This window comes from Sminthopsis crassicaudata, chromosome 3 (genome assembly GCF_048593235.1).
Source record: "Sminthopsis crassicaudata isolate SCR6 chromosome 3, ASM4859323v1, whole genome shotgun sequence".
NCBI lineage: Eukaryota > Metazoa > Chordata > Mammalia > Dasyuromorphia > Dasyuridae > Sminthopsis > Sminthopsis crassicaudata.
In genome coordinates, this window is record NC_133619.1 from 312,734,161 (window position 1) to 312,757,399 (window position 23,239).

Here is a 23,239-nt window from a genome sequence, read left to right on the forward strand (position 1 = left end):
CTGCCACTAGGCCTTATCATTTAACTCCCTGACCACCAGAAACCCTAATCTTATTTTGATTCCCTAAACCTAGACTTTATCATTTGGTTCTCCACTAAAGGGAACTCCAAAACCTAAACCTCATCACATGGAGTTTCAGTGGAAATACATAGAATGAAAATGCCTTAAAGAGAGTTCCCTCAACAAAGAGGTGATTTTTCCATCTCCAAGAGCTCCTACTGCTCTGGTTATTTATCATTCCCTCTCTTTCTGGCCAACAGTGTCACACTGATAATAACATAAACAAAGTTAGCTTTTCTTACATATTACTCTGCCAGATGAGCTCCTCACAGGGTGGAATTATATCTTTTGTTTAATTTATCTCACATCACAATGAGGATTTTTGTAGGAAAGGAAATACTTGCTGACTGCTAGTAACATACTTACCTTTGTCTCTTTTAAAGCAGATTCAATTTCACTTTTGTGTTGATGCATTTGGTCAACATGGATTCTCCAGTCCTAGAAACAGAAATACATAAAAGCATTGAGTTTAGCAATGACATTTTGAAAAAAAAAATTTTTTTTCTAAAATAATTATAGTCTCACCTCCAGTGCTCCTTTCTTTCTCTTGTGTAGTGCTGCCCTATATATTAATTATTGTACTTAGAATATTTCATCTCAGAAACAGTTTCAAGTTGCTAAATATAGTTTACAATCAGATTATATGTGTAATATGTGTAAAGCATTTTAGGATAAAAGGTTCTAAATAAATGTAAATTATTTTATGTGTTCACAAAGTGATGTCTGACAATTTGAATATAAATTACTATTGCACTGCTGGTGGTTAATATTTATGACTATCCATCAACATAAAAAGTATTGTACAAGAAAAGAAATAATTATTTAAGCAATTAGAATCATGTTTCCAGGAGCCTCTTTGAACCAAATATCTTATATTAAAAGATTATGTGTCCTTTGGGATTAATACTGAACTGTTATTTCTAATAAGATATTTAAGTCAACTTTTCTTTCTGAAATTCCTGAAGATTGCTCTAATTTCTTTTTTTCTTCCCAATTTGACAAAATCTATTGAGTTTTACGTGTGAAATCCACACACACACACACGCGCGCGCGCGTGCGCGCGTACACACATGAGGACAGCTAGGTACAATAGAGTAGTGGATCTGGAGTCAGGAAAAGTCATCTTCCTGAGTTCAAATGTGGCATCAGACACATTCTAGCTTATGTGCCTCAGGGCAAGTCTCTTGACCCTGTTCCCCACAATTCCTCATCTATAACATGAGCTGGAAAAATAAATGTTAAACCACTCTAGTATCTTTTCAAAAAAACAAAAAAACCCAAAAGGGTTTATGAATATTCAGACAGGACTTAACAGCAACTGAACAATTAACACATGCATGAAATACAACAAATTTATGGATGCTGTTTCTCCCAGATTTCTAGACTTCCTTAAACTTGCTTGGTTAATTGATGTGATAGATAAGTACGTTTGTTGAAACATACTACCTGACATTTTAGTTATATTAACCTAGTATTTTAAAAATCATAGGTTATGAAAAGGGACTTTTAGGGGAGGTACAGCCAAGACAGTCTCTCCCTCTCCCCCAAATAGCCACAAATCCCTTTAAATAATGACTCTAAACAAATTTTAAAGCATCATAATACCCCAAAAAAAGTAGAACATTTTCCAAAGACAACTTTAGAAGGTCAGCAGGAAAGGTCTGTGGAAGGAGGGTGGAACCAGGCCACGCCAGCACAGACCTAGCACCAGCCCCAGTAAAGTAGGGACACATCTAGGGACCTAGCACTGATACCAGTGACTTGCAAAACTGGGGTTTAAATTAGTCCTTTAACTTTAAAACCAACAATGGTCTCAAATGTTTCCCTTTTTAACTCCCTTCCCCTCCACTCTTCTTCCTTTCCCTCTCCTCCCTTTCCCTTCCCTTTTCTTTCCCTCCCCTTTCCCTTCCTTCCTCCCCTCTTCCTCTCTTTCCCCTTCCCTTCTCTCCTTCCTTGCAATTGGGGTTATTTATTTTGTGCTGGGTCATACAGCTAGAAAATGTTAAGTGTCTGAGACAAGTTTTGACTCAGGTCTTTCTGACTCCAGAGCCAGTGCTCTATCCACTATGCCATTTAGCCATCCCTAAATATTACATTTTTTCAAGGATTTTATTATTTAAAAATTCCTAACAGTTTTTTTTATACAAAAGGAACTTTGGGAATATTCTCTGATTATATACCTATTAAAAATTAAATTTCATAGTCAAAGGATATGAACAATTCTCAGATGAAGAAATTGAAAATATTTCTAGCCATATGAAAAGATGCTCCAAGTCATTATTAATCAGAGAAATGCAAATTAAGACAACTCTGAGATACCACTACATACCTGTCAGATTGGCCAGAATGACAGGGAAAGATAATACGTAATGTTGGAGGGGATGTGGGAAAACAGGGACACTGATACATTGTTGGTGGAGCTGTGAAAGAATCCAGCCATTCTGGAGAGCAATTTGGAACTATGCTCAAAAAGTTATCAAACTGTGTATACCCTTTGATCCAGTAGTGTTACTACTGGGTTTATATATCAAAGAGATCTTAAAGAAGGGAAGGGTGTAAAGGTCCAGAATTGTAAAGGTCCAGTGGTCTGTAAGTTGTCCTTCCAGGCCACCATCTCAACTCACTCTCCCAGCCAGACTCTTCTTCCTCCAGAGTGCGTCCCAACTCTGTCCCAGAGTAGACTACTACTCTGGGCCCAATGTTGTCTTCTTTTGTCCTCGCAGAGATTGCAGTGAGAACTCAATGGGGCTTGTGAGAAACACTTCAACCAATGAACTTGTTCCTTTTAAAGGTTGTGTAAACTCCTTTTCAGAACTCCTTTTAAAGGTGTAATCTACTTTATGTAAACTCCTCCTCAGAAGTTCAAAGGTGTAAACTCCCCTTAAAGGCCAGAACCAAAGGTGTGAACTAGAGAACTGTTAAGTACTGACTTAGCACTTAGTAAGAACCTAACAGAAAGGGACCTGTATGTGCAAGAATGTTTGTGTCAACACTCTTTGTGGTGGCCAGAAACTGGAAACTGAGTGGATGCCCATCAATTGGAAATTGGATGAATAAATTGTGGTATGTGAATATTATGGAATATTATTGTTCTGTTAGAAATGCCCAACAGGAAGATGGCGGAGAAGAAACACACGACTCAGTGAACGTCCTCACTCCCTCACAACCAATTAGATAAATTAAGTCTCAAAATTAGCTCAGGACTGATAGATACCACAAGGACTGGAAGCACGACTTACCAGCTGAAGAGAATCTGGAGTTTCAACAGGAAAGGTCAGTTCTCAGGGGAGGAATAAGAAAGACCAGCACAGACGGTGGGGTAGGGGCACACTGCGCCCATTGCGCTGGGAGGGGCTCTGGGATCAGAGAAGCCACTGAGGTAAAGGAATCTGGCACAGGCTGTTAGCTCTTCTCTGCTAATTATTTAGCAGTTCAGAGGAGAAAGCCAAAATATTTTAAAACTCAGATTAGATTTCCCCCCCCCCCCCACCCTGGGGGTGACTCAGCAGAGAATCGGCACCAGGGGGTGTGGCCTCAGCTACCTCCTGAGAATAGTTAAGAGACTGACAAGTGGTTGGATACGGCCCAAGGCAACACACACTGCCTAGCTTAGCTGGAGGGAGTGGAACTCAGCTCCAGGAAGTCCCAGAGAAGCGGAACCTTTGAACTAGGGACCGCGGTTTCTGGCAGACACTTGCAGTTTGAGCACAGGGGCTTTTCACTTCACCTGCTGCAGACATCCACGCCACACCCGGACACATAGGCTGGGCTTCCTGCAGTCTTCACTATTCTACGCCCTCGAAGCACAGTAGTGCTAATCACCTCTGAGGCACTTCCAGGGAGGGGGTGGGGAACTCTCTCCCAGAGCTCTATCTTAGCTCAGGCTCAGGAGCCGCTGCATCCATCCGGTCTGGGAGGAAGCTGGTAAAGAAGTAAATAATTTCCTACCCCAGGGACAGACCCCAAAAGATTTTTTAAGTATGAGCAAAAAAGCTAGAAAAACCATAGATTCCTTCTATACAGAGAAAGAGCGGGTATCCAACCCCGAGGAAGTTAACAGCAGAGAGACAGCAGATAACAACCTAAAGGGGAACGATCCCTGCCCCCCATCACATAACTCTCTCCTAGAAGAATCTCTTAAAAAATTGAGGGAGATTGAAGAAAAATGGGGAAAGGAAAGGGAAGCTATGATAGAGAATAACAACGTCTTGAAATTGGAGTTGGAAAAAATAAAGAATTCACAGGAGATGCAGGGAAACAAAATTTATGAATTAGAAAAGGTTAAAAAAAACACAGGAAAGTAGGATTTCTGAATTGGAAAATATAAAAAAGTCTCAAGAAAATAGAATTTCTGAATTGGAAAAAATTTATATCTTTAGAGGCTTATTTGAAGAAAATTGAGAAAGAGAAGATTAATGAATTGGGCTTACAACTTAAAAGGCTAGAAAAAGACCAAATTATAAACCCCCAACCAAAAATTAAACTCGAAATACAAAAATTAAAAGGAGAAATCAATAAAATTGAAAGTAAAAAAACTATTGAATTAATAAATAAAACCAAGAGTTGGTTTTATGAAAAAGCCAATAAAATAGATAAACCTTTGGTAAATTTGATCAAAAAAAAGAAAGAGGAAAATCAAATTGATAGTCTTACAAATGAAAAGGGGGATCTTTCCACCAATGAAGAGGAAATTAGAGAAATAATAAGGAGTTACTTTGCCCAACTTTATGCCAATAAAATTGATAACTTAAGTGAAATGGATGACTTCCTCCAAAAATATAGGCTCCCTAGATTAACAGAGGAGGAGATAAATTGCTTAAATAGTCCCATTTCAGAAAAAGAAATAGAACAAGCTATTAATCAACTCCCCAGGAAAAAATCCCCAGGGCCAGATGGATTCACATGTGAATTCTACCAAACATTTAAAGAACAATTAGCCCCAATGTTATATAAATTATTTGAAAAAATAGGGGATGAAGGAGTCCTACCAAATTCCTTTTATGACACAGACATGGTACTGATACCTAAACCTGGTAGATCGAAAACTGAGAAAGAAAATTATAGACCAATCTCCTTAATGAATATTGATGCTAAAATCTTAAATAAGATATTAGCAAAAAGACTTCAGAAAATCATCTCCAAGATAATACACTATGATCAAGTAGGATTTATTCCAGGAATGCAGGGCTGGTTTAATATTAGGAAAACTATTAATATAATTGACCATATTAATAATCAAATTAATAAGAACCATATGATCATCTCAATAGATGCAGAAAAAGCATTTGACAAAATCCAACATCCATTCCTACTAAAAACTCTTGAGAGTATAGGAATAAATGGATTATTCCTTAGAATAATCAGGAGTATATATTTAAGACCGTCAGTAAGCATAATATGCAATAGAAATAAACTGCAACCTTTCCCAGTAAGATCAGGAGTGAAACAAGGTTGCCCACTATCACCATTACTATTCAATATAGTACTAGAAACGCTAGCCTCGGCAATAAGAGCCGAGAAAGAGATTCAAGGAATTAGAGTAGGAAATGAGGAAATTAAACTATCACTTTTTGCAGATGACATGATGGTATACTTAGAGAACCCCAAAGACTCTGCTAAAAAGCTACTAGAAATAATTCAAAATTTCAGCAAAGTGGCAGGATACAAAATAAATCCACATAAATCCTCAGCATTTTTATATATCACTAACAAAATGCAACAGCAAGAGATACAAAGAGAAATTCCATTCCAAACAAATGTTGAGAGTATAAAATATTTGGGAATCCATCTACCAAAGAAAAGTCAGGAATTATATGAGAAAAATTACAAAACACTTGCCACAAAAATAAAATCAGATTTAAATAATTGGAAAGACATTCAGTGCTCTTGGATAGGCCGAGCGAATATAAAAAAGATGACAATACTCCCCAAACTAATCTATTTATTTAGTGCTATACCAATCAGACTCCCAAGAAACTATTTTAATGACCTAGAAAAAATAACAACAAAATTCATATGGAAGAATAAAAGGTCAAGAATTGCAAGGGAACTAATGAAAAAAAACTCAGAGGAAGGTGGTCTAAGTGTACCTGATCTAAAGCTATATTATATAGCAGCAGTCACCAAAACCATTTGGTATTGGCTAAGAAATAGACCGGTAGATCAGTGGAACAGATTAGATACAAAGGACAAAAAAGGGTACATCTATAGCAATCTAATCTTTGACAAACCCAAAGATTCCAACATTAGGGATAAAAATTCATTATTCGGAAAAAACTGTTGGGAAAACTGGAAATTAGTATGGCAGAAATTAGATATGGATCCACACTTAACACCATATACCAAGATAAGATCAAAATGGGTCCATGATTTAGGCATAAAGAGGGAGATAATAAATAGATTAGAGGAAGAGAGGATAATCTACCTCTCAGACTTGTGGAGGAGGAAGGAATTTATGACCAGAGGAGAACTAGAGATCATTATTGATCACAAAATAGAAGATTTTGATTACATCAAACTAAAAAGTTTCTGTACAAATAATACTAATGCAAACAAGATTAGAAGGGAAGTAACAAATTGGGAAAATATTTTTAAAAACAAAGGTTCTGACAAAGGTCTCATTTCCAAAACATATAGAGAACTGACCATAATTTATAAGAAACCGAACCATTCTCCAATTGATAAATGGTCAAAGGATATGAACAGACAATTCTCAGAGGAAGAAATTGAAACTATATCCACTCACATGAAAGAGTGTTCCAAATCACTACTGATCAGAGAAATGCAAATTAAGACCACTCTGAGATACCACTACACACCTGTCAGATTGGCTAAGATGACAGGAACAAATAATGACAAATGTTGGAGGGGATGTGGGGAAATTGGGACACTAATACATTGCTGGTGGAGTTGTGAAAGAATCCAGCCATTCTGGAGAGCAATCTGGAATTATGCCCAAAAAGTTATCAAACTGTGCATACCCTTTGACCCAGCAGCGCTACTACTGGGATTATATCCCAAAGAAATACTAAAGAGCGGAAAGAGACGTATATGTGCCAAAATGTTTGTGGCAGCTCTTTTTGTTGTAGCTAGAAACTGGAAGATGAATGGATGTCCATCAGTTGGAGAATGGTCGGGTAAATTGTGGTATATGAAAGTTATGGAATATTATTGCTCGGTAAGAAATGACCAGCAGGAGGAATACAGACAGAGAGGGTTGGAGAGACTTAAATCAACTGATGCTGAGTGAAATGAGCAGAACCAGAAGATCACTGTACACTTCAACAACAATACTGTATGAGGATCTATTCTGATGGAAGTGGAAATCTTCAACATAAAGAAGATCCAACTCACTTCCAGTTGATCAATGATGGACAGAGGTAGATACACCCAGAGAAGAAACACTGGGAGGGGAATGTAAATTGTTAGCACTAATATCTGTCTGCCCAGGTTGCATGTACCTTCGGATTCTAATGTTTATTGTGCAACAAGAAAATGATATTCACACACATGTATTGTACTTAGACTATATTGTAACACATGTAAAATATATGGTATTGCCTGTCGTCGGGGGGAGGGAATAGAGGGAGGGGGGGTAATTTGGAAAAATGAATACAAGGGATAATATTATAAAATATATATATATATAATAAAAAAAAAAAAAAAAAAAAAAAAAAAAAAAAAAAAGAAATGCCCAACAGGATGATATCAGAAAGGCCTGGAGAGACTTACATGAACTGATGCTGAGTGAAATGAGCAGGACCAGGAGATCGTTGTATACTTCAACAACAATACTATATGAGGATGTATGCTGATGGATGTGGCCCTCTTCAACAATGAGATGAACCAAATCAGTTCCAATAGAGCAGTAATGAACTGAACCAGCTACACTCAGCGAAAGAACTCTGGGAGATGACTATGAACATAGAATCCCTCTATTTTTGTCCTCCTGCATTTTTTATTTCCTTCACAAGCTAATTGTCCACTATTTCAAAATCTGATTCTTTTTATACAGCAAAATAACTGTTTGGACATGTATACATATATTGCATTTAATTTATACTTTAACATATTTAACATGTATTGGTCAACCTGCCATCTGGGGAGGGGGAAGGAGGGGAAAAATTAGAACAAAAGGTTTGGCAATTGTCAATGTTGTAAAATTACCCATGCATATATCTGGTAAATAAAAACTATTAAATATTAAATTTCAGGGATATAGAGCATTGTACTTTTTGCTGTGGTGCTTAGTGGAAAATGATTCAGATCTACAAACTTAATCTGAAAAGGGAAATGAGATATACATTTAGAAGAAAGAAAGGATATTAAAAAAGCAAAAAGAAAGCAAAAGTGGACAAGTACTAAAAGAGAGCCATAAAATACCAAAGGAATTCAGAGAAAGATAAGATTAATTCTGGCTGAGAAGATGAAGGAAGACTTCAGAGTTGAGTGGCAACTGAGCTCAGATTAAAGGATGTAAAAGATTTCAATGGGCATGTTGTCACAGACTACAGGGGCAAAAGAATGGAAGCATAAGTGTACAGGGAATTTGAGCAGAATAAAAAATACTCCAGTATTTTTCAGGGAATAATGAAAAATAAAGATAAGAAAAACAGAATGGGACCAGACTTGGAGGGCTCTGAATGCTTGTGATGTAAGGTGCTATAACAGTCCAGATTTTTCTAAAACAAGTCAAACTCTTTTTAAAAAAAAATATCTTTTTTTTGTGCAAAGTAATCTGACTAGGTAAGGCAGAGAGAAAAATGAGTAAGAAACTTTCAATCTTGGAGAGGAAAGAAGATAAATTTATGTACCCAAAAATGTAATGCAAAACTGATGGTAAAGGGGAGAGAAAAGAGGGAACAAATGAAGAAAAAACCCAACTTGATTCATTAGTTCTGACCAGAGGCACCTGGGATTTCGGTGACTGTGACCTAGAAGACTAGGAAGGATCATTTAACAAAAATCACAAGTAAAAAGGAATAGGTATGTTGAAGTAATTTATAGAGGATGTATAAAGGACTTCTCTAGAATATATTTCAGATTCACTTGTATAATTTCTTCCCTTAAGTCTCTTATATTTCATGAAAAACTTTTTATCAATTTGTTCTTTTCACTTTGGAATAATAACTCTGGTTAGGGTCAGTGCAATAAGTAGGGTGGGTGATGGGCACTTTTCCCTTGGGTTGTTCTCCTGTTTCTCCTCTGGGGCCTGGCCTCCCTAGCACTGGTCTTCGTAAGTGTCCAGATACTCTCTCTTTTCCATGGGGTGTTGGTGCTGCTCCTCATCTTCTTCCCTTCCTTCCACCAAGTTTTTAGGCCCTAAGCTCCATGGTGAAAATTGTCCATCACAACTTTGCTTATGGTGCCAGCAGGGGCTATTTAGAAACTTTAAGTATGTTAGCTGGCAGCATTCACCTTCTTCCAAATTAGAGGAGTAACCAGGTATTTTGTATTGACAGGCTGTGAAGCAAAGAATGAGTCAGCATTTATATTCAACATTTATTTCCTTTTTTGACTTAATTTATGTTTCCCCTTCACCTTGATTAGATTTATAGAATTTTCAATTAAAAAACTGGTTTGCAATGAACCATGGCAATTTTGATTGAACAGATCTGGCCTGTGAATAAGGGCCTCACTAACCCTGCAAGAAACAAAGATGAGTAATTGCCTTATACTTTTTTCCCTGTACCAAAGGTACAAATTCTAAATATATATATATATACTAGTTTTAAGTCATTTTGTTACTCTCCTTTTTTGTCTTATTTCTCTCTCTTTTAGACTGCTAGCTTATTGTCAGTGATCAGGTAAATATTTAATAAAATACTGATTCTTAAATAAATTAGGAAAAAACACACAACCCAAAGGGTGGCTAAGAAATGGAAAACTTTTTTTTTTTTTTTTTTTTTTTTAATCTAGATACAATTAACTTTGTCTTGACAGCTGTGTGATTCTGGGTGCTTCACTGTTTTTTATTATTTTTTGTTTTGTTTTGTTTTGGTTTTGTTTTTGTTTTTGCTGAGGCAATTGGGATTAAGTGACTTGCCCAGGGTCACACAGCTAGGAAGTGTTATTTGAACTTGGATCCAATTGACTTCAGGGCTGGTGCTCTATCCGATGCCACCTAGCTGCCCTATGTCTCACTGTTTTTTAAGGAAATAGAAACTGAATCTCAACAAAGAAAGTGGCCAAGGGTGAGACTGGATTATGCTATTATAGTTATTTAATTCTACCACTATCATCATTTTGGGATGAAAATATTAGGGGAAAATGATGGAAAATTAAGAATGAACATTGTGATGGATGCTTTCATATTTTGTATTTTGGGCTTCAGCTTAAATCATGCAAGAGTTTTTGACATTTGCTGCCATCTTTAAAAATGAAAACTTGATAAAAAGTCACAGTCACAGATTCTAAGTATGTACTTTATTTTAAAAAATCCTTATGGAAGATTGTAAGGAAATTGGAGAAACTTAAGGAGTTGAATGATCTGGTTATAATTAAAATAATTATTTGAACTGTGGTATTTTAGATGGATTGAATTCATAAACATCTAGATTACAAAAGATTCTGGAAGGGGATGGGGACAGAGGTGTCATAAAACTATAGCACAGTGACAAATCCCATCCTGCCCCCAAACCTTGAATTTAAAATAGTTTTTACATTTTAAAATACAACAAAATTTTATTTAAAAATAAAGTTCAATCTTAGCATTTGGACTACAATTTGTCAAGTCCAGATTTAGAAGAATATTACCACTTCTACATTATCAAAATATTTATGAGGGTTTTTGTAGTAAGAATAGGAAAGAAAGTATGGATTTGGGAGGTGTGTTCAGGACTTGAAAATAATTTATATTTGTGATTAGGACTTTCTGCAATGCCTCTTAAATCATTCTGAAGGGGAAAGTAACATATATAAATATACAATAATGAATACCTACTTTTGTATTTGTACATATCCCCACCCTCAGCACCTGGTAGACATTTACAAAATGTCTAACTGATAGCAAATTGATATACATGATGAAGACATTAAGATTTATATTTGCATCATGCTAATTTTGTAGTTATTAGAGAAAAAGAGTCCATTTAAAAGACAGAATGGGTCTTAGAATATTACTCTTATCTGATGGCCTAATAAGCATCCTCAGTCCATATTTTTAAAAAATTTTATGATATCCTACTTCTTTGCCCTTAATTGAATGGAAGACATTGCTAACAATATTTTACATTGTATGAGTTTCATATAAAAACGTATTTTCATACACATGACCTAATATGATCCTCAAAACAATCCTAAGGGACAGACAAGGCCCAATTGTGTATTAAAAAAGAAAACTAGATCTGAGTTTGGGACCTGACTCTCTTTTTGCCTCTTTTGGTCACCTTAGGCAAGTCACAATTTCTTCCTGGGTTAGTCTCATTATTCGTACAATGAAATATTTGATATATTTAATTTGAAGTGTTGTTTATGAGAATTAAATGACACCATCAATGTAATGTGCTCTATAAACCTAAAAGTGCAAAATGACTCAGTTCATGATAACAGCTTACATTTATGGAGATAGCGCTTTAAAGTCTATAAGGAGATACATATATTATTTCACTTTGACTACAAAACAACATAATGAGGTTAAACTTCTATGATTCATATCCCCATGTTAGAGAAGAAGAAACTGAGGCTTGAAGAGATTAAATTCTGAGCTATTACTAAGTGTCTGAGGCAGAATATGATTGATCTAGGGTCTTCCTCACTTCAAGAACAGCATTCTAGCCACTATATCTTGAAGTTATTATTATTATGGTTATGATTGAAAGAAATTTCTCCCTTATATTAATAACTAATTAAACTGAATCAGGGCCAAGGCTTTTCTCTTTTTCTACTTCCTCATCTGGAAATCAAGCAGAGTAGAAAATCTCTGCAAAGACTTTATTCAGGATAAGGGCTAATCAAAAAAAAAAAATTCTAAGTTTAGGGGAATGTGTGGATTCTTGCTCATAGTGTTAAACTTAGAACGTTCTGGGAAAAATGTGGATTTTCTTTTTTGTCAGAGAAGTGATATGGAAACTGATATCTCTTTGACCAAGATTTGGATACTTGTCACCAACCTTAAGACCCTCATTGGAATATAACTCACCTCTCATTATAATAGTTATTCACTGGTTAATTATTAACCATTTAGAATTCACTGCCACTTCCAGGAACGCCAAATCTTCCAAGAGCATATATACTGTGAGTCCAATGCCATTTGAGTATACCATTGACTTTTTTATTAATAAAATGCCAGTATTATTAATAAAATGACTACCCAGAAATTTTCTCTCAAATGTTTTATGTCACATGATAATGAAAATACAATACTTTATTACTCTAAAGAGCCTCAGATCTGTATCATTAATTGCCACCAATGCCACACTCATAGAAGAAACAGGTATAGTGAGATTAAGTGATTTGTTTGCAAAATGAGTTAGAGACTGAGCCAGAACTAGAAACTAGGTCTTCTTACTAACACAATGTTCTATCATAAAGGTGAACTGCCTCCCCATTTCTCTTTTCTCCGTCATAATTTCCATAAGAAACAAATTCTAAGTACTCCCATATGCCTAGGTTTCCTTAGTTGTAAATTAAGATTAGACTCAATTATGCATCAAAGCTTAAAGAGCACAATGTAAATATTATCTAGCAACTGTGGTGTGCAAATTATTTGGGACAAGCTATAACTTTCGTAATGGTTTAATTCTGTGATAGTAATAGTCATATATATGACCTTCTATTGATTTTAGACCAAACCAGAACTCATGACCTTGTGAAGATGAAACTAGAAGGAGCTGAGTTTCCTGCCTTTTGTTTAGTTCTCTGCCAGCAAGTGCTAGATTTCATGTCATACATACATCTCATTGCTCTTTCATGCTGTTTTTAATTCTATGGTTTTAACAAAGGATAATATTCCAAGAGAATGTATAACTTGCAGCTCTTAAAGAGCACACCTCAAGGACAATAGAGATATTGAAGGGTGGGGTGGGAATTGTCGTCCAAGATTTCAAGACTTACTCAAGCTGCTAAAACCAAATCTGTTGTAAGTTTTCATAAATGGAAGGGGAAAAAATTTGAAATCTGAAAAACATGTGAACATGGAAAATGGCTTAAGTAATCCTTAAAAAGTAAAAAAGAGACCTTCAAAGAAATCTGGAAGCCAGAAGGATTAATGATTAAAGTGAGGATTAAGTTTCTTAAAGTTGGAGAAATAGTGAGAAGACCAATTTAAAAAGTTATGAAGAAGCAACACCTATCATTGGCAAGATAATAGAAAGACTAGATTATTGAAGATTGGGAAGTGGATATTTTTATAGATGAAACTCACTTTTTCATTTAAAGTTATGCCAAAACAATTATAAGACTACTAGATATGCCTGTAAGAACTGGACATTGCCATCAGACTATAAAAATAAAGAGAAAACATATTTTGGGGATTTAAAAAAAATAGTGGGTGAGCCTGGAAATCTTGTTTTCATAGAGTGAATGATGAACTCTGATAAATATATTGATATACTGAAAGGCAGAAATTATTCTAAAATTATTGAAACTCTCAAATGTAAACAATACCAAAATATTATTTGCAACATGCCACAAGACATTAAAGGTTAAAAAACCTATTTAAGAAATGGAGATAAACATGCTTGAATAACCTGGAACTTAGTTGATTTAAATTTCACTGAAAATCTATGAGCTATAATCTATTAAACAGGAAAATGAACTGTTTGTCAAAAATACACTTAATATTCAAAGTGACCAACTTATATCTTTATGATGAATTAAAGAATATGTAAAAATCTTTTAAATTCAATGCTAATTCATGTAAAATAAAATGATCAGGGACAGTATATTATATAGCAAGTTGTTTTTAATATAAAAAAGTTTGAAGATTTATTTTATGTCAAGAAATTTAATTTAATTACTTTCCTTTGTTCCAAGTAATTCATAGGCCAATACAGGAACACAGATTTAAAGCTGGAAGGAACCTTTAGATAAGGAAACTGAGGCAATGAATTAGTCATTTGCCCAGTGTCACACAAAGCTAGTGTCTGAAATAGGAGGTTTTCCTCATTCCAGGACCAGTGTCCTAATCACAATATATCCTTGTATGATATATGTATAGTGATTATTATATCCTTCTATTTGTCCAAGTCATTATAATCTGTTTACATGCAAGCACCCAAGAAGCAAGTATCATATTTCTTTAAGTTTTATTACATAAAGCCTAGTGTGTAGGTGGATGCTTAATGAATTCTGAAATCTGTCTACTAAATGTACCACTTCATATATTTGGTGTCTTCTGCTAGGGAATGAATTAACTGTAAAAAGCCAAATCACTGAGGCTTATTTTTTTTAAGTGCCAAGCTTAATTTAAACATTTGTGATAGAAAGCTTTTTGAAATCTATCAACTATTTATCTGCCTTCTTGTATAATCCTATTCCTGCTTATTAAGGTTCATGATTATGAACTTCAATGACTGTCCTCAGAAATAATACAACAATTTAAAGGCTGACTGAAGGGCACATGGGTGTATATCTTTCCACCAAATGGTCTCACACTATTGTGCTTTTTAAGTTCTTAGAGCTGTATTTATATTCCCTTGCTGTCAGGCTTTAACACATTGCTGTTATTAATTATACTTCTGACTTTGGAAACCAGATGAGCAAATTGGTTACAACATATGTATTAAGAGTTATACAGGCTTTTAAGTGAGGGCCTGTTTTTTCTTCCTTCTGAATAATAAGTTATTTACATATGTCACACTTTGGGTGTACAAAGAGTTTTGGACATATCTTATTTGATTCTCAGAACCATTTTGTGTAGTAGACAATTTAAGTACTATTTGGTATGTTTTATAGGCAAGGAAACTAAAGGTCAGAAAAAACTAATTGATTTGTCTAAATAAGGACTCAGTGGTAGGAATTACCTAGATCTGTGACTCAATTTCATTTAATTCTGTCTCCATTTTGACGCCATGTAGCCTTTAAGAGAAAGCATTCTGGGATGTCTTCCCCTAAACAAAATTCCTAGAAGTCATATTGTCCAACTTTGTCTTATTTTTACAGCTGAGGAAATGGAGTCACAGAGTAGCTAAATGCCCAGAATCATAAGAAGTAGAACAAAGATTTATGTTGCAGATCTGATGCCAAATCTACTGTTCTTTCAACTGTACTCAACTTTATTATATATTGAGAAGATGAGAAAATATCTTAATTTGGCTGAAGCAAGTTGTTTTTGGGACAAGGCTATTATTCTTTTATTTCTAAGATGATTCATTCACTCAATGGGTGTTTATTAAACGCCTATTGTATATTCAACACACCAACCTTTTCCTTCTCCGTGGACTTCTTTCCCTGATAAAATAATGGCCTCTATTTTCTCTTTGCACAAGCAGTCTTAAGAGTCCCTTTTATTTCCATTTCTTCCCCTTAACAAAAGATTTTACATTCGTTACTTTTTTGTGAGACCATTAATTTAAAAACATGTTTCTTTTAAGTAAATTACTTTAAGTAATGAAAAAATTATGCTGATCATTCTATGAAACAATGATTATTGAATGTAATTTTTCCAAATTTTGAAATTTGACTTTTTTTTTTCTTTTTTGCCAGTAGTACTAAGCCTCTTGCTGCACATCCCTGAAGCTGCATATTTTTCTTTTAAACATTTTTTAAAAACTGCTAAAAGAATCACCTGAATAGACCTAAGGGGGAAGATTGAAATAGACTTAGAACTAGCTGAAGTATTTCTTTTCCAAAGGTAAGTTCCTGCTTTCTGAATATTCTTATTTATTATGGTGTGAAGGGTATGTAAAGAGGGAATGTGTTGTATCAAAATAATCACAGTTGTTTTCAATGTTGTCTATAATTAACCTGAAGCTATATATCCATAATTTTAAAATTAAAATACTTTATTACTTAAACAATTTTTGTTTTTAAGGTAGGAGTTTGTTAACTTTGTTCAATGCCATATGGTACCAAGGAAAGGATTTTCATTTTTTGATGAAGATATTCTGTGCTTTTATCCTGATTCACATATCTCTTTCTAGAGCTGCACAGCTTTTTTTTTTCCCCCTCAATGTTTCCTGAGATATGAAAGGGAATTCCTCGTTTGGACTTGGCAAAAGAAGAAAGGGAGTGAATCAGGCTCTGATAAACCAAATTAAATTAGAATCTGATAATTTTACAATCATCAGAATAATTATTTATTGCATATTAAAACCTAAATCACCTTTTAAATGAGAAACAACCTTATACAGATATCAATGGCTATTAAATCTGACAAGCAGCTGGGTGTGGTACAATGTTATAAAAACTAAGACACTGTTATTGGGGAAAAACTGACCAAACACACTAACAGTATTATTTGAGACTACTGCAAAGGGGAAATTAGTCAAGTCAGCAAAGTGTATACTATTTTTTTTTTTTTTTTTTTGCTGTTTTTAGCTTTTTTGGGGGAGGGGGACTTAAAGAAGCCTATTTGTGAAACACCAGATCTTTATTATATCAATCCTGCTTTTCCTTTAAAGATATAACAAATTCAATTTTCAAAGCTGTCTTGTTCATCTGGGTATCTTTTCTGGCCTCCCTTCTCTTCTCTATAATTTTCTTTTTTTAAGATGTACACTCTTTAGAACAATCTGCATAACAAATAGTTCCTGTTTCAATTGCTAATTTGTAGTAAACATTTTAAAAGAAATATATCACACTTTGACAATAATAAAATATTCCAGTAGCTTATATATTTTAGTCAATTAATAGTTAGCTAGTCTCAATTATAAATGTCCATTTATATGATGCCCAGTAGAAGCACATTTGTGGCTTCTCTTTGAAGCATTTACAAATAGGTATAACATTTACTGGAGCTTTCTTTAAAATCTGTCACTGCTGTTCACTCTCCAGTTACAGATGATGGTAATCTTTAAAGCAAAACACTTGTTCTCCTATTTCAACTTGGAACTAGTGATAAATGGAACCTTTCCATGGACCAGTTGAAACATTTATCAAAATCAGGGTAGATATTCTGGAAAGCATTATCAAGCTATCTTTAAACATAGAGTATCCTGGATATTCAGAGAAGGCTGTAACAAAAGCAACTGAAAATGTTCTTCAGTTATTTAAGGCTGGCTGGATTTTTCTCCACCCCTTCGCTGTATATTTTTACATGTATAACCTTAATTACAGGATTCCTTCCCACTATCTTGAAATGCTTCAATGGCACAGACTCTACAGAGAAGGAAAAGGTTTGACCTTGATGAGGCAACTTTTAACTTCATGACTGAAGCTTCATTCAAAAACTCCTTGTTTTGTTTTCTTTTTGTGTATCAAGAAAAGCTTCCTGCAAAATCTATTTTGTAGTCCATCACTGAATGTTTTCCTATGTTCTCAGACAGCACATATTTGTCAGTTGACTAATCATCCATGCTGTTCAAAAGTATGTGTCTAGTTAATTTAAGCAGTTTATTTTGATAGTGTTCACCTCCTTTTGATTATAGCAGGTGTTTCAAGGATAATTTTGCTGAAAATTATATTTTGTTTAAACAACAGCATCATGTACATTTATGGCCCTACTATATTAAATAACATTTATTGTCTGGAAGCAATAGATACAATTACAAACATTTGTGACAGTAATTGGTGCTATTACTCCTGTATGAAGTCTCACAGAGACCAAGCTTACTGCCACCTGTATTTACATTTCTTTATGACTATGTAATTCTCAGACTTGAATTTTTTATTTGGCATTTTATTTTTTCTCAAATTATGTGGATATTTCTCAACAGAAGGTTTGTCTACTTATAAATTTACTAGAAATAAAAATGTCATCTCACCATTATTCAAATTATAGGAAGAATTTCATTTTAATGAATAATGTCCAATTCTATATAATAAGGCTAGTTCCACATCCTGGCAGATAGCTCATTCTATCACTACTTTGCTGATATGGATAAAGAATATAGGTAAAAGTCAATCTTTTCTTTTGCAGCAAGGTTTTAATTTGCATTTCAATATTTTAATAAACTTTGGAATTTCTTTTCAAGGTGGTTTAAGTGTTGTTTTGGGAGTTGTTTGTTTAAGAGTGATTCCTGTTCAGCTTATGGGGAAGAAAAGTTAAGTTTTTTCTGTAGTGCTCATAAACTTCATAGGATCACACATTTAGAGTTGGAAGTGGAGAGCAAAAGTTATCCATTCTAACTTCCTCATTTTACAGATGGGGAAATAAGGCCCAGAAAATTTAAGAAATTAGCCCAAATCAAGCAGATAGTAAGTTAATATTTGAACCAAGGTCAGTTGATACTAGAACCAATGCTATGAGGCTTGACATGCAGCAAAGTGCCCCCAAAATGGTTTATTGCCAAACAAAATTGTCATAGTCACAGATCATAATATAATTTCAATGCTGATGAAAACTTGGAAGTAATTTAATACAAAGAAAATGAGACCTAGTTAAGTGAACTGCACAAGCTCATAGCTCACAGCTGATTAACACCAGAACTGGTTCTAATCTTAGTTGGGTCAGTATTTCACTGTGTGACCAATGAGACTGCAATTTTCTAGATCTCTGGGTCTATGTCTGGAATAGATTATCCATCACTAGCTCCTTCCCAATTCGAAGAATAAAAATTCATATTTATAAAGGGTTAAATGATTTTCAAAGCAGTTTATTCACAACAGTAAGGTGAGGCAGGTAAGAGTCAATCAAACATTTATTAGTTACTTACAATGTGTCTGACACATTGCTCAATGGTGGGGATAAAAAGAATAGCAAGAGAAAATCTCTGCTTTTGAAGTGCTTGCAAGGGATGAAAGGGTTTGGAAAAGTGGTTCTAGTGAACTGGATTGTGAGTTAATTAGGGATGTGTATAAGGACTGTTATGAAGCAGTTAGGGCCCATGTGAGTAAATAAATGTGTAGTAGACCTGGTCAGCACAGTTGGTGATTTTTTTCTCCAGCTTTGTTCAATCACATATGTGTAGGAGGAAAGGCAGTAGATAGTGAGAATGATACAAGACAAAGACTTGGCAAAGCAAGATTGACAATACAATAGCAATAAACAACTTAGATCCTAACTCCAAAGCCATGCTCTTTCTACTATACTGAGCATCTCCTGGGTGACTGTGTAACCATAGTTAAGTCAATTAACCTCATAGTACCCCAGACAATTCTCTAAGGCTATTAAATTGTGTACAATTATAATAATCAAGAATTCTAACCCTAGAGAAGAATTGAAAAAGTTCATTTCTTTCCTTGCAGCAGTAAGATGGTTAGAAGGATAGGATGTTTAAAAAAAAAAAAAAAGTCATACTTTGGTAATATCCTGTTTTTTTTTTTTCTCTTTTCTCTTTTTTAATACTTTATTACAAGGGAAGGGGAAAAGAGAAGGTAGAGGTATATTATAAAATGAAGGGGATGTAAAAACAAAAAATGGGGGGGAGGGGGAAAAGATTACTATAGCAAAGGTAACAATTTGCATTGATAGAGAACATTTTCACATTGGGAATTCACTAGATGAATGAAACCATAAATTCAAACCAAAAAATTCTCATCACTAAAAGTATTAACAATATAGTATGTTATTTGTACAATGTCAAAATTGGCTTCCCCTTTTAGAGGCAGAATTAAGCAACTCTGATGACCTTTCATGTTTATCAAAATGAAATTCTAATTGTCATCCTCTAAAATCTCAAACCCTTTATGTATTGCCACTTTATGCAAAGCCATAATTTTTTTTAAACAGAATTTTATAATTTTTTTAAACTGGAAAAAACTCTGGCTATCTGAACACAGAAGTCATGACTCTGTAACTTCCTGCTGTGACCTCAGCCAAATCACTTTAGCTCTTGGGACTCAAGTTTCCATCCCTTTAAGTAACATCAGTTAATTTCTAGCTATAAATCCTATGAGCCAGTGAAATAAGTTTTTTACTTGTTTTAGTCACTATTTCTTTTGCATTTTAGTCAGAAAGTAATATACTACTAAAGGCCAAATGAGATTCTAATTCCCTATTCTTAATATTTTTCATAATAATATTTCTTAATTTATTAATTAATCAATTCTTAATATTTCTCCAAAAAATCTTTTGCAAATAATATGATCAAGAGTATGTGTTTTAAAATTATTTTTTAAATTATCAAATTGTTTACAGATTAAGTTTAGAATTCAAGGTTTGAAAAAAATTTATTTTACAAATATAATTACTTGTAGGGAGGGGAGAAAAACCAAGAAAATATATATTAAGTATAGAAGAAATGCAATGAAAAGGTTTGAGATAATTAGAAATTCCCAAGGCTAAATTTATGGTAAAAATCTCTATATCTAAATTCACGGCAACAAGTCAAAGATTTACATAATTATGAAAGACATTTTTGATGGAATGAAGGAGGTAGCCAACCGTCTTTTGAAACAACAAAGTAGGAAACATTTAATTACAATTCAGAAAAAAAACAACACTAAGTCATTAATCAAAAATTTTAATTCTCTTATCCGTTGGGCATTAAAGCATGTTAGAACATTTGTTTAATGCATCAAATATCCTATATTAAATCATTATAATTTATAATGTTAGAAATAATTTCTGCATAAATGAGTCATGAAGGCATTCACAGAAAGTTACCTCACACTTTTGGTTACTCATTATTTCCAAAGAGTAGCAACAGGGTACCAGAATGCTAATTTTCTCCTGGTCTCTCATTAGATCCCAACCCTTATCTACCAATATCACTATCCAAATAAATGCTAATAAGTTTTATAATTTTAAGCAACTATTTTCCCTTGCTTCAGTGCATGAAGCAAAATGAAAGTTATCATTTTATCATTAAGACTGGAAAAGGGAATATAAAATGACTTTGTAAAATCCAAGACACTTCATCAAATATTCAGATTCAGAATTAATAAAAAAAAAAAAGCTTCCAAATAATCTGAAAATGCAGCATCATTCTACATTTTAAAAGTACACTCCGAAAATAAAGGCTTCTTTGCAAACCTACTTCCACAACTATTTAAATGAGCAATCATTTCAACAAAGAGGGGACAATCAAGGAGTGGAATAATTTAATTTTCTAGGACAGTACTGTCCACCTAAAATTATGAGCTGACATCACACCAAATCCAGGTAGTTAAATAGTTGCCTGACTGATACTCTCAACCTGGAGTTTGATTTGATTTCAAATTAATTCTACTTGTACTTCTTTGAAATTTTATATATTTCATGTACTAACATTTAATGTATTGAGATATTTTTGACATTTTATGTTCCATCTTGACACTTAAAATTATTATTGATATTTTTTATACATTTCCCCCCTTCTCTCTTCCCTTTTAATAATGAAGAAAAAAAGAGAAGCAAAATATGGTTCAGCAAAATGAACCAATACATTAAAAAATGACATGATGTTTAGTGTTCCACACACAGTTCCCCAAACCTAAAAAGAAGACAGAAGGAAAACACATTCTCATATAGCTTATTTGGGCAGAGTTTGGTCATTAAATTTTACAACATTCTGTTCTGTTACTTTGGTTTCCTGGTTCTACTTATTTCCTTTTGCATTAGTTCATACAACTTTTGCATCTCCATAGTCATATTACTCATAATTTTTAGAGCATGGAAATATTCCATTGTATTATATGTTACAATTTATTTATCCATTTCCCAGTCATAACACATTTTAAAGGGGAAGGAAGACCATTAATATAATGGAAAGAAAACTATATATTTAGAGTTAAAAGAAATGGATTTGAACTTAATCAGATCAGAGCCAAAGATCAGAAATGTATATTTCTATTATATTATGATACTTCACCAGGGAGACCCTAAATAATTTTGGTGTGCCCTCTGTAGAAAAAGAACATTTTTTTTTTTGGTCCAGACCAGGTGGATGGCTTTATGCCCTGAGAAAATTATGAAGTAATTTTCCAAGAAGTAGAGTTTCCTCATCTGAGAAAGTTGATGAAGTTGATTTCAGGCCCCAAATCCCTGTGAGGAGACCTGTATATAGTTTGGAAAGCCTCAAGTGGAATGGGTTTTCATTTGAGAAGGGAGGCCAATTTCCTTTGCCTTTCTTTGCTCATTGTTTTGCTTGTGGAATGAGAAAGGACTTGTAATGCTAAGATTTACGAAGAAGAAATTCTTGATAAAATTCATGAAATATTTCATATGTATATGTGGTATGTGATCACACAACATTGGCTGTTTTGAGATTTTATTGTTTAATACTGGGAAATTAAGTGTGGAAGATCATTGCTTATACTTCTCCCAGATGACTGTATGGTATTCAAAATGCACCCCTGCCTATCTGCTAAGAATAGTAAATATTTCCAAAAGAGGGACAAATATAATTGTGGTTTTATAAGGGCCTGCCCAAATCACCTAATATGGTGGCACCCTGAGAGAAAACACTCTGTTCTACCATGGAGTATTCTCCAATGAAGGGCTGCAGAGCTGGAATAGGCTATGTCTTTAGAACTATTAGACTAGGATAGTTTTGCTTTCTTTCCTGTGTACTCTTTCCTGCTGCATTCAAAGTGGATCAAAGTCACCCATAGTAGGGAACATCATGAACTGAACTAGTGAGAGGGCACCAGTTACCTTTTTCTATTCTCCCTTATACTTTGTGGCCTCAAGAGTAGGCTTGTAGTTTTCTACTTTGTTTGCCCTTCATGGACATGAGAAGTAGAATCCCTGCTGCATCTAGATTCATGATACTCTCAGAATCAAGATGTTGCAGCCAAGCAGTGAGTCTGAGACTCAAACCCATCAGGAGCAGTAAACTTGAAGCCATTGTGACATATGAGAACTGAGCTAAGCTGTGAACTCTCCCCTCTCCTCTCTCCAAAGACTAAGGTGATGTGATGGTATGTGATGTGTGTATGCACGTGTGAGAGAGGGGGAGGAAGAGAGACAGAGGGAGAGGGAGGAGGGAGAGGGGGGAAGGAAAGGGAAAAGGAGAGGGAGAAGGGAGAGGGAAAGGGAAAGAAGGAAGGAGAGGGAGGAGGGAAGGAGGGAGGGGGAGAGAGAGAGAAAGAGAGAGAGAGAGAGAGAGAGAGAGAGAGAGAGAGAGAGAGAGAGAGAGAGAGAGAGAGAGAGAGGGGGGGGGGGGAGGGGGAAGACAAAGAGAGACAGAGAGGTAAGGAGAGGGAGAGGGGGAGA

The 23,239-nt window shown here is 34.6% G+C and overlaps 1 protein-coding gene across 3 annotated transcripts in view; it reads right to left on the reverse strand.

Annotated features, from left to right (window-relative positions):
* IFT57 (intraflagellar transport 57) overlaps nucleotides 1-23,239 on the reverse strand; it is an 89,157-nt gene that overhangs the window by 17,515 nt on the left and 48,403 nt on the right. For all 3 annotated transcript variants that reach the window (XR_012488065.1, XM_074301117.1, XM_074301116.1), the window contains exon 7: nucleotides 427-498. Coding sequence is in view for 2 of the 3 variants with exons in the window: in XM_074301117.1 (XP_074157218.1) it covers nucleotides 427-498 (72 nt within the window). In the remaining variant the exon portion in view is untranslated. The remainder of the gene's footprint in view (nucleotides 1-426; nucleotides 499-23,239) is intronic.